This window comes from Lissotriton helveticus, chromosome 10 (assembly GCF_964261635.1).
Source record: "Lissotriton helveticus chromosome 10, aLisHel1.1, whole genome shotgun sequence".
Lineage (NCBI taxonomy): Eukaryota > Metazoa > Chordata > Amphibia > Caudata > Salamandridae > Lissotriton > Lissotriton helveticus.
Window position 1 is genome coordinate 1,103,271,516 of NC_136071.1, and position 15,947 is coordinate 1,103,287,462.

A 15,947-nucleotide genomic window follows, 5' to 3' on the forward strand; every position below is an offset into this window, starting at 1 on the left:
AAAAATGTTTTTGAACATTAGCTTCTATATATAAATTTTCTTTTTAAAACTTGTACTTTTCAAATTTAATTATTATGTAATGAAACTTAAGTTATATTACTTTCTTTTTAATTACATCTTTTTTATGATCTTAACATGTGCCCTAGGTTTATATTCTATTTGTATGTGTGTGTATATACATAGATAGCAATCAAATGACTCAATTACAAGTTTATAACGCTGGCTTCAACACCTACCTTTTACTATGAACAAATAAATGATGGATAACATTTCTAACACAGGTGATTGAGATGCTCTATGGTGATTTTCAGTTTCCTACATCTCTTGTCATGCTAACAAGTACATGCAAAGTGAAATAATTGGAGTAGTAAAGCATTTATACTTTGTTCAAGGCCCTACACCGTCTTTCATCAAACATTTAAAATTGGGGTTTGTTAACAATATATGGCAAAAACAACTATTTTGTACACTCAACTAAACAAAACACTCTCAGGCACTTACTTTCTTTTTGTAGAGCAGCGCAAGGTGCTTCACGGTATACGCCAGCGATGGGTGGTCAGGAGACAGTGCTCTCTTCCGGATTTCCAAGGCCCTTTCATACAGCTCTTCTGCCTTATCATGTTGCTTCCTCTCATTATAAAGGGCTGCCAGGTTGTTCAAGGACTGAGCACAGTCTGTATGGTCTGGTCCAAGAATCCGCTCCCTCATTTCCAGCGAGCGTTTTAAGAACATTTCTGCTGCCCTAGGCACAAAAGTAGAATTATTTGTATAAATTTCAGATCATGACATAAGGAAGAGAGAGAGAGATATAGGACTTGTAGTGCAAAGCACAACTTAATGTGTCAGTATATCTTCATTAAGGAAAAATGAAAAACATCTGTGCTCTCTAGAAAAGTGGTTATCAACCCAACTGCTGTGGCCCCCACTTAAATTTTACTTTAAGGACCCCCACTGAATCACGATTTGAATCCTGGAACTCTCACGGAGTTGTTACTGTAGGTCGGGGACCTCGGCCGGCATAACCAATTTCTGTGACTTAAACTGCAAAACAGCACACAAAAATATATTCAAGCATTCGTAAAGCAAATACACAAATTATTAAGTATATTTTATTCAAATCACAAAGAAATATAAACACAAATACATTTTAATGGGAAGGTTTACATAAGGTTTTACATTTTTCAGTTTGACATTTTACTTCTTTATTTATATACATTTTATTCACCTTTTAATATTATTTAAATGTTTAAGCAGTGGCAGATCCCTTGAGTGGCCTCTGCAGACCGCCAGGGGTCTCCGAAACACAGGTTAAGAACAGCTGCTCTGAAATGTTCAAAATCAATAATGGATTGGGGAAACTGCCTCCAGAATCCTAAAGCACCCTTGAGACATTCTCTGTTTTTGTATGATTTTTGTATTAATATCAAAAGCAGCACCTATATGAACAGGTTTCGCCTGTGAATTAGGAATGCATCTAGCAAAGTTTGATACCCTTTGGCCTAGACGCCAAGATCAATGGTGCTCTTTCCATAAGGCTCTCACAGTGATCTCCTGTCAACCTACAAATTCCAAACAGCCCAATACTAAGCTAATACTAACAGAATAAAGACCAGTGGAGACCACCCCAATCCCACAGTACTTGTAGGGGCTGTGTGACTCTGAGGGACGGTTTGGAGGCGAGTGGACCCAGAAGATGGCAGCTCTCTCTTCCCTTGTGTAGGGCACTGGGATGTGTTGCTTGGGCCTCTCTGTTGAGCGCTAAGGTGTGCTTGCCCTTCTAGCCAAGGGGTAATGGCTCATGGGCATATGTGGGTGGAAACGAGGAGACCTTTGCCTCTGCAGCTCAAATCTCTGAAATCCTGGAGGCTTAGATCAGCCTGCACAGGATGGATGATGCTGTGTTGGACTATGCATTTAGGAGGCGAGATCACTGTGAAGAGCTGGAGGAGGTGGCTGCAAGAGCAAGGGCTTCCCCCTCCACTTCATCATAAACTGTGGGCTACGTTAAGATTAACAGCAGTGGATAACCCAAGGACCTGGGATAGAGAGGCTCGCGATCTAACGGGGTGAAGCTGGCAGCTAAGAGGTAGAATGGGATGGTTTAGACTACTTAGACTTGCTGAACTTGGGAAAAAAGTGGGAGAGCACTGGCGCTGTTCTGCAGCAGGGAAGGTGGCAGATGGGGAGCATCCTCTTGTTTAACCCGGCCCCCTCAGTCTATCACCCTTCCAAGGTTGATAAAATGAGCCTTACAGAGAGATGCCTAACAAAAAACACCTGTAATCAGCACCAAGATGTCCCAAAGGATTGAATGTGTGATTTACAAATAAATGTTACGTTATGTTACTGAGGTCTTGGAAAGCAAGAATATTGGCCTGTTGGATGGGGCTGACCAACGTATCCTATGTTTCTGACAGGGCACCACACATGAGGTGGGAAATCAGCAGACACTTCCAATAGCAGAACCAGATGGACAAGTACAGTTGCATGGAAAGGTACATTCTCTTGGCCAACTCACCAGCAGGTCAGCTAAAATCAATGTTGCTGCCTACAAAACTGCCCTTCAGGGTCCAAAAGGAGACGTTTGGGTGGGTGGCTTGAACCATCCTTGAAAGAAGTACTTCAAACCTCCAACGATACTAAAGCTGGCCTTGAACATAAGCTACATATGGTTTCATTAATGTGAATTTGCTTCAGGCTGACTTTAGAGAAGTGGTTGAGAAAAAAAATCAGATTTAGTGGCAGGCGATGTGAAGGAAATGAAGATAATGGTCAGAAACAAGAAACAAGATGCCTGGCAACTGATGTTGAAGATGCAGAAGGCTGCTTAAGATGCAAACATTTGCCAATAGTGGGGGTTCCGGAGTAGAAGTCGGGACCGTCGGCTAGACTAATTGTGGCAAATTTGATACAAAACATGCTACAACCCGAGGACCTATGACACCACCTAGGGTGATCGAAGCCCACCCCTTCAGTATTAGGGACAGGAAATTCATCTCACAAGCAGCTAGAATCAGGTTGGCCTCTACCCTGCAATAATCAAAGTCTGGTTTTTCGGGATGGCAAGGCGGGCATTTGACCTAGTGAAGAAAGTATTAAGAGACACAAGGGAATATTAGAGCAATCACACCGATAGTCCTTTTTGGATAAGAAAGCCTGGCATTTTGACACACCAAAGGATGTAAGTCAATGGCTAGAGGGGGATACAAAACTGGTATGGAACATGCTGAAGGGCTCTCCTCTCCGAGAGGACGGAATTGACTGCAGTGACAATCTCTACTATCGACAAGAACCGCCTCTGGAAATTAGTGAACGGAAAAGGACGACTGCTGTAGCAGGGTTTCAGGACCGCACTGTTGGAATGTAATCTAACAAGCCCTTTGTGGGGATAGATGGTGGGGGAAATCAGGAGAAGGGAGGAATGATTGCGACAATGGATCATCAAAATAACAGGATAGGTGAGCGACCCAATGTGAAACGTATGGTTCTATTTTAGCTGCTACTTACTATTTATTCACAGGAACACTACTATGGGCCTGAGTCTAAGTTAGGCAGACAGGATGCTTCTTCACAACGGTGGAGCACCCTCTCTGCCTCTCTGCCAAACTAAATGTTGCCCACCTCATTTAGAGTTGGGCAGAACTACAGTAGGTCAGTGGAGGAGACTACTCCGTCTCCATCGTTGACATACTTCTCCGACATACTCCACCAGGGTAATAGCTATTGGAAGTTTGCCCATTTGACTGCCGGCCTAAATTAGAGTGGGCAGTGGAATTGCCAGTTTTTACATTCACATACCGCCATCAAAATGTGGCTGTAAGTGACACCAAAAACTTTGAACTGTCCCCCACACATAAGAGATAACTTCCATGTTGAAAGGATCATTAGTTTGTTTTTTAATTAAAAAAAAGCGAGTCACACTTTGGGATTTTGTTTTTGAAAATTAAAAAAAGAAAACATTAAAAGTGTGCTGCATGGCATTATCCTGTTGAAGGAACCATATAGCACACTTTCAATACATTGATAGGAACCGCCTTGTTGGCGGTTCGGGCTAAAGGTTACAGATGTCCACTAGGCAGGTGAATATCTCTAAATTGTGCGGTTACTCAGTCAGAGCAATAGAATATTTTGTTCCATCACCCTAATGAATTAAAAGTTATACCACAATTATAAATCATTCAGAAAGGGGGTGGTGATGGACAGAGCATCTGAGTTAAACAGAACACTCATACCCAGTCAAAAGATCAGGGCTTGATCCATCACCGTTTTTTAGCTCACTGCACCATCCCAGCTCAGAACCTGGCTACATGCAAATTAGTCTGTCCCTGGCCCAGTGCATCATGGGAACAGGGCAGACCAAACTACCAAGCCAATTCTTTACTGGAAAGGAAACAAGCTTCCGGGGACCGGTTTCTGGCATTGCAGCCGTCTTCGGCCCGGCTTGCTTGAATCCTGACGGTGCAGTGAGCAAGGGACTCACATCTGAGCATACCCTGCCACTCCTATAGTGGCCAAAACGATTCAGAAAGGGGGTGGTGATGGACAGAGCATCTGAGTTAAACAGAACACTCATACCCAGTCAAAAGATCAGGGCTTGATCCATCACCGTTTTTTAGCTCACTGCCCCATCCCAGCTCAAAACCTGGCTACATGCAAATTAGTCTGTCCCTGGCCCAGTGCATCATGGGAACAGGGCAGACCAAACTACCAAGCCAATTCTTTACTGGAAAGGAAACAAGCTTCTGGGGACCGGTTTCTGGCATTGCAGCCGTCTTCCGATCATCCGAAAGGACCGCATCAACCAAACAGGAGGAGGCATCGCCATCGTCCATAAGAACACCATCCGCATCACAACCAGCTCCGACGATAACCTCGCAGCCACCGAACACCTTCACTTCCAAATCCACACCGACCCCAAGACCACACTCAGAGGCACTCTCATCTACAGGCCACCAGGACCCCGCACACAATTCAGCGAAGACATCACTGAATTCATCAGCCCACACGCCCTCCCCTCCGAGGACTACATTCTACTGGGAGACCTCAACTTCCACCTGGAAAAGAACAACGACAGCAACACCACCACCCTTCTGGACAACCTCGCCAATCTCGGACTCAAACAACTTGTTGACACCCCCACCCACTATGCCGGCCACACGCTTGACCCAATCTTCACCTCCAGCAAGCACATCTTCTTCAATCACACCACAGCTCTCCATTGGACGGACCACAGCTGCGTTCACTTCAACTACAAAAAGACTACGACCCACAACCACCCACAACCAATTCCCCGCAGAAACTGGAACAAAATTACCACTGACCAACTCTTCATATCGCTCCACCAAAATCCTCCTGCCAAATCATCGGACCCAAACCAAGCAGCCACCAACCTCACACAATGGATCACCCACAGCGCGGACGATATAACACCCCATGAAAAACCACCAAATGAAGCAAGGCAGCAAAAAAGCCCCCTGGTTCAATGATGACCTTAAGAAATCCAAGAAGATCTGTCGCACCCTCGAAAAGGCCTGACGTAAAAACCCTACCACTGACAACCTGGCCACCTCCAAGAACGCCACCCGCAAACACCACCAACTGATCCGATCCACCAAGAAATCAGCATTCAAGGATCGACTCGACAACAACGCCGACAACAGCAAGGAACTATTCAACATCGTCAAAGAGTTTACTAACCCCACTGCCGCACAATTGACATCACTCCCTCCCAAGACCTCTGCGACTCTCTAGCCTCGTTCGTCCACAACAAAATCGCTGACATACATAACAGCTTTGGAGACCAGTCCACCCCACCCACCTCCGAACTAAAAACCCCCTCCAACAACCTTTACGCCTGGAACCCAATCACCACTGAAGACACCATCCGCCTGATGAACACCATCCACTCAGGATCACCAACCGACCCATGTCCCCACCACATTTTCAACAAAGCAGACTCCATTATCGCACCCCATCTCCGAGAAGTCATCAACTGCTCCCTCAACTCCGCTACCTTCCCGGACAGTTGGAAACATGCCGAACTCAGCACCCTCCTGAAGAAACCCACAGCAGACCCCACTGAACTTGAGAACTACCGCCCCATTTCGCTCCTCCCATTCCCTGCCAAAGTCATTGAGAAAGCAGTCAACAGTCAGCTCGCCGCCTTCCTCGAATCCAACAAATCCCTCGACCCTTCACAGTCTGGCTTTTGGTCGCCCTAAGTGTGGCAGGTTATGCTCAGACGCGAGTCCCTTGCTCACTTGGCCACTGGATTCAAGATAGCCTGGCTGATGAGGATTATGAATCCGAAACCGGTCCCAGGATGCTTGTTTCCGGTCCATGGAAGACATGGCTTGGCAGTTCGGGCTGGACTGTTCCCATGAGGCACAGGGTCAGACTGATTTGCATATAGCCATGTCTGAAATGGGGTGGCTGAGTGGGCTAAAGAATGGTGATGGATCAAACCCAGATCAGTTGACTGGGGGTGAGTGAGTGTTTGAAATGCTCCGTCCATCATCCCCTTTTGTATCGTTCCGAGCCAAACACAGCACCGAGACCGCCCTCATCGCAGCAACAGACGATATTCGAACCCTACTGGACAACGGAGAAACAGCTGCCCTCATCCTACTTGACCTCTCCGCAGCCTTCGACACAGTCTGTCATAGCACCCTTATACAACGCCTCAGCAACATCGGAATACAAGGAAAAGCACTGGACTGGATCATCTCGTTCCTCGCCGGAAGAACCCAGAGAGTCCGCCTCCCCCTTTTAGATCAGAGGCCACCGAAGTCATCTGCGGCGTACCACAAGGATCATCTCTCAGTCCCACCCTCTTCAACGTATACATGAGTCCCCTCGCATCCATCGCGCGCCAACACAACCTCAACATCATCTCCTACGCAGACGACACCCAGCTGATCCTCTCCCTCACCAAAGACCCAAACACCGCCAAAACCAACCTACACGAAGGGATGAAAGAAGTAGCCGAGTGGATGAAGAACAGCCGTTTAATACTGAACTCGGACAAAACGGAAGTCCTCATTTTAGGATCATCCCCCTCCGCCTGGGACGACTCATGGTGGCCACCGGCCCTGGGAACCGCACCCATACCAATGGATCAGGCACGTAACCTGGGCTTCATCCTGGACTCCTCCCTCTCGACGACCAGACAAGTCAACGCCGTATCATCATCATGCTTCAACATCCTACGTATGGTCAAAAAAATCTTCAGTTGGATCCCCACCGAAACAAGAAAGACGGTCACCCATGCACTGGTCACAAGCCGACTGGACTACGGAAACACCCTTTACGCCAGAACCACAGCCAAACTACAGAAAAAACTCCAACGCATCCAAAACGCCTCAGCCAGACTCATCCTAGACGTCCCCCGCCAAGCTCACATTTCCGGTCACCTGAAAGACCTCCACTGGCTCCCCGTCAACAAGAGAATAATGTTCCGTCTCCTCACCCACGCACACAAAGCCCTCTACAACCTAGGACCTGAATACCTCAACACACGCCTGTCCTTCTACACCCCCACCCGCCAACTTCGATCGTCCAATCAAGCCCTCTCCGCAATTACACGCATCCAAAGATCCACCATGGGGGGAAGATCCTTCTCCTACTTAGCGGCCAAGACCTGGAATCCCCCCCCCCCCCCCCCCCCCACCTCCGCCTACACAGAACCACCTCTCCTTCAGAAAACAACTAAAAACTTGGATATTCGATACGTAAAGTACCCCCCTCCCTAAAGCGCCTTGAGACCCTCTGGGTGAGTAGTGCGCGATACAAATTTTAAACTTGAACTTGAACTTGAGCGTCGTTGCAGAGACTCGAACCCAGTTGCCCAGTTTCGAGGACGACTTCTCTAGCCGTAAGGCTACATCCTCTCCCAGACTTGACTGTGCGTGAGGATCTGGACAGATTAACAAGAATATAAAAGCAGGAGACATAGGCAGGAGCACCAACAACTCTATATTTTAGAACTTTGCCACTTTGATGGGTTTTGAGGACACATGGAATATGAACCATAGGAAAAAAAAAAATTCCAATGAAATTGCACACACTTAATACTGGCAACTCATTTATTTTTCACAATGGTTTAGAGATATTAGCTACTTGGTCATGGGCATATCAGATATTTTTCCAGTAGAAATGAAAATTTCTTTAGAAATGGGAAATATAACAGGAAGTTGGAAGCTGTAAAGATAGAAGTCAAAGGAGACGAAACTGGATGTGAAGGTGGTGGACTGGTATTTCCAGGAAAAAGAGGGTCAGTGATTTGGGAGGGGGTGAGGGGGCGAGTGCCATAGGAAGCATAAGGCTTTGCTACACAGCATGCTCATCTCGGCAGCTGCCAGTAAACAGAGTTCATAAAGGAAATGTGATTAGATGATGGGATTAGATGAAACTGTGCTAGAGCTAAAGGGTGAACTACCTCAGATGGGAGGAGGGGAACGCAAAAGAAAGGCTATAATAGTTTGAGAAGAACTTATAGCCCTAGTTGATGATCAGACTAGAACGCACTATTTAGGTACTCAAAAGCGTTTATAATATAATATGATATAATATGTTATAATAAGGCAGGTAGGTTGGTAACCCATTTGGCCCAGGGAGTGGAAAACAAAACCGGTGCATATGGAGCACAACGACCAAGGAGGGGGTAAAGTGGATGACCTCGAGGTCACAAACACATTTGCGACATAATACATTGCTCTATGTGAATTTAGGCTTCCAACTGATGAGGACAACAAGCGTGGCTTCCTCGAAGAGATGTCAATTGAATAACTTCAAAAGTAACAACACACATGCTCAGTATGTTTTAGGAAGCACAAGCTGATGGAATTATTTTAACCAAAGTGAAGTGAACAACGATGATCCCCATACAAAAGCCATAAGAGCTCTTGATCTCTTAAATGCCCATATCACTGCTAAATAAAAAGTTGAGGGTAAATAATCCACCCAAGGAGGTTTAACCCCAGGAGAACTTTCAGTGCCTGGAGTAATCATCTGGGGTGTCAAAGCCGGAAGTATTCTATCCATAGGCATGGAACTTGCATTTGACCTGGTGGAAAAGCTCTTTATGATGGGCACTTTGAATCTGGGTCCAGGATTCCAGGCTTGGATCAACCTCTTACAAGAGCAACCAGTGGCCACAATTAGAGCTAATGGGATCCTCACCAGATCCTTCGACTTGCAGCGTGGTATGAAACAGAATACCCCATCTCTATTGCTTTAAGACATAATGGTGGAGCTACTGGCCTGTTGGATCTTTGAGTGAGATAAACTGGTTTGATTTCATTTGAACTTATAAAGTGTGAGCTCCCACCCTGGCACTGAAAGATCTGATGACCAATACACTCAACTAACTACTATGAGGTTTAAACTACCAATGTTTTGAGTTGCTTTCTGAAGAATAGTTTCTTTAAGCCTGCAGAGTGTAATAAGGAGTGAGCTTCAATGCTTTGCTGTAAGAAAAGAGAAGGATGCCCACCAAAATGAATATACCTTACCCAAGGAAGATAAACAAGATTTGCGGGGGAAGAACAAAGTGACCGTTAGGGGGGGTAAGGCTCATGTCTGTACCTGATGATATATGGGACCTGATTTGTGAAGGGCCTGGTTACAGAGAAGGAGGCCTAAAAAGATAAAGTGTTTGACAATGGGCAGCCATTGAAGGAATTTGAGATTAGAAATGGGGGAAGCAAAAGGGAAAACTGAACTAAGGCAAATAGTAGCAATCTATGTAATCTGGAGACAATTAGAAGGGAAGTCCCAGGTAAAGCGAGTTCCCGTAATTGTACCAGGATAAGATGAGGATCTAATATCTGATTTACTTGAAATAGAAGAAGGAAATGATTTTCTGGCATATGTAGAGATATAAAAAGCGACGTGGACAACATCATTAGAAAAGGTCAAAAGAAAGCCCACGTTTGTAGCTGATGTAACAGGGACCAGAGAAGGGTGGAGGAGGGAGGGCCACCAAGACCATAAACAGATGGAAGAATTTGAGGTGATAATGAGGGCCTCCCTTTTGGTATCGTTAAGCTTAGAGCAGTTGTTATTCATCCAGTTGGCAACAGCTGGCACATAGGAGCAGAATTTGTCCACGTGTAAATGATGTCATCATGGATGGAGAAACCAATTTGACTATCATCCGCAAATGACATGAGCTTGAAATGGAAGGACCATATTAAGGCTACAAGACGAGTAATATAATGCAAAAGAGGGTAGAGCTAAAGGGTGATCCATGAGGAACTCCGGAGACAGTTGGAATGGAGCAGTGAAAAGGTGAAAGATGAACTGCTTCAGTTCTGTTCGAAAGAAATGAAGGGAGCCAATAGCAGAGAAATGAGTAATAAGAATGTAATGTGAAACTATATCAAAAGCTGCAGAGATGCCTAAGAAGATCAGGGTGGCTAAAATTGTTTTGAATATTGTTCGATACAGCTAATTTACAGTTTCAATGTCTTGAGAGGATCTGATATCTTTTTCACCATTGTCGAGCAACTTATTGCTCTCCTTCAAAAGGAGATTAGGGTGTAAAATTTGTTTTAAAGACCTTGGTAGCTGATGAAATATGGTATGATAATTGCAGCGAATAAGAGGATCAGGGGGCATTTCATAAGTACAAGAATAAATTGTGTGTGTTTCCACTTATCTGAAACACTGTTTGAAGCAGGAAAAGTATTACAAAGTTCAGGAAGCATGGCGCTGACAACATCAGTGGCCAGGGCAAAAAATTGGGGCCCTTACCCCGAATTAATAGCAACAAAAGAATTAAAAATAGTATACAGTGAAAGATTAGCAAAATGGGAGTGAACAAATGAATTAGTTGGAATTATCAGTGAAATGAGCAAAAAGGCAGACATTTAGGAGGAGTAAAAAAAGTATAGTCTTACTGTTTGGAAGGGGGTACCAAATGCAGAGCAAAGCTCCAGTACTGAGGGAGGGAAAGTGCTTCAAGCTAATGGTCTCGGACTTCATCAACAATAGAGTTAGAGGTCTTGGTTGGCCTGGTCAATTGGAGGAAAATATATCTTTATGTCATTTATGTGTGGCAGAACCTCATGTCACCATACTCCGATTCTTCTATTAATTTCAAACTAAAAACCAGCACAACAAGGCACATCCCACTTCATAGTACACATTTTCCCCATAGTATGGAAGTTTCTTAAATCTCCCCATACCCAGATTGTTAGAAATCATATTAATAATTTGGCTTTCGTACTAACTAGGGATAATCAGTAATCTACCAAATAACAACATAGTCTCTGAATCTATTACCTTGTTGCCTTTTGCAGATTATGCTTTTCAGCATTTGGGGACATATATTCAGTAAAACAACATCAGGTTTATGACAGGTTTATGTCAGAGAATTTGGTAAGCTCCTAGATCATTTTGGATCCAATGTGGAAAACTAACATGGCTCGTGCCGTCACTGATTTGAAGCACTAACTCGTGTAAAATGATTGCACTTCAAAAGATGATATATGTTGTCCAAAATACTCCTTACAAGATAGAAGGGCAAGTCTACTGTCGGATTAAATCTCTCTTGTATGCATTGCTCTGGGAGGCTGAATACCATGCATCTCACTGACCACACTACCAAGTAATGTGTACCGCAGTGGAATGCCCTTTCCGATATTTTATCATTATTAGTCAATGATGATTTGTGCCACTGGCGGAAGACTCTCTGAATATAGAAAGGCTTCCCATTAGTGGTAAGGGATTTCTGTGGGCACTATGTGAAGAGATCTTTAGGCAGACTATCCAAGGCAACCGCAATAATACTTCGACTATGGTGAAAGGCATTGAGGTACATTATTAGAGAAGGAGTGCCAACAAAAAAAAAACCTCTACTGTGACTGAGTGCACTATTGTAGGATGGCTCCAGGCATGGGATAAAGTTGAGATCTCAATGCTGTGTGACATCTGGGGTTACCAGTTGTACTGGCATTTGAACACTTGCATTGAAAGCATGACTTGGCACCAACCAAATTACCAAACCTTTAACTTACACATGACATCAAGAAATATGTGAGGCTTACTTTTGATATGCCAGATTCTTCACCCCTGGTACATATATATGTAGATGCAGCAATGAGAACAAAGGCTGTCTCCCAGATGCATAGACCACTACCACCTCGCACACTTTGGAAAACCTTAAACCTAGGTAGGAGTCGTACTTGGGTGCTTTAATCAACCCTGACTGGGATGAATCCATGGGGTGCCCCAAAGACATGGATTTAGACAGGTACAATAAAAGCTTTGGAAGACTTTAACCTGGCTTCGGTCTAAGACCCTAAGCCATGACTCTTGATGCCTGGTCAGTACAACATTATTGGTCCTAGTGGCCATTTCAAAGAGGTTCCTCGACATTAACAGATTCTGCCCGACAGCCTCTTTGCCCAAGCTGAACATGAACTTGTACTCTTCCTGACCATAGTTCAGGAGCAAGAAGGTGTACTAGTCAAAGTTGTATCAGAGATGGAGCCCGTGGATGCACACAGACTTTAGCATTTACCTAGAGAAATCACTGGAGTGGAATATTCTGTTACAATATTTCTCCAGTCACTTGGCCTCCTTGTCCATATTGGAAGACATTGCTTTACCGTTCAAGGATGCTCCAGCCAGATGGGCTGGGGCATTACTAGACACAGAGAATGGACTCTACTGGGGTCCAGGAATTGGTATATGACAACTATGATACTGAAGGCACAGACAAAGACGCTTTGGAAATCTCCTGAGCCTACTTAAGATTTTGAGGCTCTGCTGCCAAAGGCCACTAAGGAGGGAGAGCTGATGAAGCCACTAAGGCATTGATCAACAAGTTACTTATGTTTGGGACCTAACTTTCTGGTGGATACACTATCTGACCAGAGATTCCTCATCATGGGAATATTTCCCAGGCATCTGACTGGATCCAAAAACATTAAAAGCAGTACTCGTGTGCCGTAAGGTGACATCATGCAGCCTCACACTGACATAATTTGGCTCCAGAAATGACGAGCGAAGCCACATATAAGCACCACCCATGCACGCTGATGTCAGTTGCTTTCTAGGCTGTTCGCACCCTCAGACGCAGATCCCATTAGTAAATAGGCATGACCAGTGTGCAGATCTCTAAATTTGAGACCTTTTTAGATGTGGAAAGAGTCCAGTGCACAGAGCAGGGAAGATATTCGTTATTAAGAGTATCCACCAGAAAGATTGCTAACAAAGGTTAAGTAACTTGTTCTGCTGATGGATACTTATAACCACAGATTCCTCAGCTTTTCAATAAATACAATAGCAGTACCTTCCAAGGTGGTGGATCTGTGAACTGGATCATCCCAAAAGGGGACCTAGCTGGCAAAATACTCTTCTCTACTGACTTCACTGTCGAAGCAGTAGTGCTTCATGAACATGTATACCGAAGCCCACAAAGCAGCCTGACAGATGTGTAGGACAAGTACTCCTCGTGCTAACACAGTAGTAGCAGCTTTGGCTGTTGTGAAATGAGTCTGCAAGCTTTCTGGGGGCTGATTCATCAACAGTGTGTAACATATCTTTATGCTGACAACAATCCATCAAGAAATGGTCCATTTCTTCATTGCTGTGTCCTTCTTTACTCCTACTAGGAGCTCATCGCACACTCAATGCCCCTTAGTACAATCAATGTGAAATCTTCATTTTAGGATACAAATACAGGAGTGATGAGGTGGAGCAAAGAATGTTGTAAGGGTGATAGCCTACCAGACATCAAAAAGAGTGCCCACTTTCAGTAGTAAGGAAACACGGGTCCTCAACACAAAAAATTATCTGGCAAAAAAGTGTTACAAGGTGGGTTGACAGAAAGAGTTTGCAGCTCGCTTAAATGTCTAGCTGATGTTATGGTGATGAAAAAGACGGTCTTCAAAGTATGAAGTCTCAAAGGATAATTGTGCAGTGGTTCAAAAGGTGTGCACATCAAAAAAAAGTGAGGGTGAAGCTCAAATCTAACGGAGGCATCACAAAGGGTTTTGAATTGGTGGTTGCTGGTGGGGGTCACAAGCACTTATTTTTGGGGACCAGCGCTTATTTTTCCTCATGAGACATGTGCAGGAGAGGGAAAACATACTAAACGGAAAGACAGAGGAAGTGAAATGCGGAAAACCCGTTGCAAAGGGAGAAAGCAAGAACCTGCAAGAGTGCAATAAATGGACAGGGAGTGTCTGAAAGTGGATTAAAGAGACACAAGGTGGATTTAGGACTACGCAGCACTTCTGAGCAGAACTTTGAGCACCGGCACTCACTCTCGTACAAGTTAAGCACTGAAAACAGCTCATCATAAGAGGTGATTTAAATAACAGTATGTTAACCACAAAAAAAGTCAAAAGAGCAGACAGGTAAGCCTTAACAGTGCCCAAAACAAGTCCTTGCTGCGCCAGGGTGAGAGCAAACAACAACATTACAGAAAACTTTCTTTGTCAATTGTCAGGTGCCGCACCAATCGTATAATCTGTCCCAAACGACAGGTATACACTGATTTAGTGGAGGGACGCCTCGCTTCTAAGATGTCATCAACGGTCTCAAGTGGCACGCCAAGAGTGGTCAACTGCTGCTGCTCACTCTCCAAGTATGGAGATGCAGATTGCATATGCCCAGGTGCACCATCCTGCTCTGCTGCTGCGACAGAAGATTATCCCAAAATGATAGCTCGATCAGGAGACAGGCCAGAAGAAAACTAAATTTAGAACAAAAGTATTCCATGCTGATTGACAGAAAAAAATAGTATATACATTTGAGAGGAACTCAGGAAGGCAGGATCAATTAAGGGAGTTTATGCACTAAGGGAGTTTATGCACTCGGGGTAGACAACCATCTCGGTAAGAAAAGAAACCAGATGAGGACAGGGCCTCGATGCTCCCACTAGATGCCCCAACAGCAAAAATCTGGTGTGAGCATGAGTGCCACCTTCACTCACAGACAGGTTGTGCTAAAGAGTACCAGAGTACATAGGTGCTTGGCGAGAGGAAGGCAGTAAATCCTGGATGGAGGGAGGATGAGAAGATTACACACTGGCTCACTGCACATTGACTGACTCCACAGAAGCTACTGTCCATCACCAGTGCAAGTAAATTCGACTGAGGACACAAGGCCCTGAGAGCACCTTTGGGTTAGTTCAACAGTGGTGGTGAAATTAAAAGGTATCTACCCCATGCTGGTTAACAGTTCAAAGGAAATGTCACTTATTGTGCACTAATATTACTGTAAAGGGTCTGCAGACTGCACTTCATTCCCTTCTCTCACCCCCCCTCATTTGACAAATTACTGCTTATGTTGGATTTTTTTATTTTTTTTATTTTTTTTTAAACTTACGCCCTAACATATAAACAGCTGAAAATCAGAAAGATGGAAAAAATTTCTAAATTGCACGTATGGCATAAATGAAAACATTCACAGTCAGAAACAACATTTTATTATTCAATTGAAAATAGTGTGGAGCAATGTCTTAACATTAATTAATAATGAAATCTCCTGATCTTATTAAAGAGCATTGTAAATATTACACACCACATCGGTGTTCAATGCACTGCAGTAAAGATAAGGTTTGTGGGTGAATGTGCAGCTTGCTATTGTGTTATGGGGAATATATCAGTCCAAAAATGGAGGGCTGAGAAGGAAACATAGCAGTTATAGAAAGTTGTCACAAAAGCTACTTACTCAAGATTGTTCTGCAGATAGTAGAGCACCCCGAGTTCATTGAGTGTTCGAGCATTGTCAGGCGAGTCTTTACCCAGTGTAAGCTCTTCCAGCTGAAGGGCGCGTCGACGAAGTAGAGTAAATCCATACTAAAGCAAAAGAAGGAGCAACAATCATAGAGTCAGTGTTTAGTGACGTGAGAATACTTTTGCGCTAAAACCTATTTACTGAATTGATCAAAAGAGACAAGACTCTATCAAATATGTTTCAGTCCGAAATCA

At 44.3% G+C, this 15,947-nt stretch overlaps 1 protein-coding gene across 2 annotated transcripts in view; it reads right to left on the minus strand.

Moving 5' to 3' along the window:
- NPHP3 (nephrocystin 3) overlaps positions 1-15,947 on the minus strand; it is a 405,841-nt gene that overhangs the window by 73,895 nt on the left and 315,999 nt on the right. For both annotated transcript variants that reach the window (XM_078663854.1, XM_078663855.1), the window contains 2 exons: positions 15,688-15,815; positions 502-742 (listed from right to left, as the gene is read on the minus strand). In XM_078663854.1, coding sequence (XP_078519980.1) covers positions 502-742; positions 15,688-15,815 — 369 coding nt within the window. The remainder of the gene's footprint in view (positions 1-501; positions 743-15,687; positions 15,816-15,947) is intronic.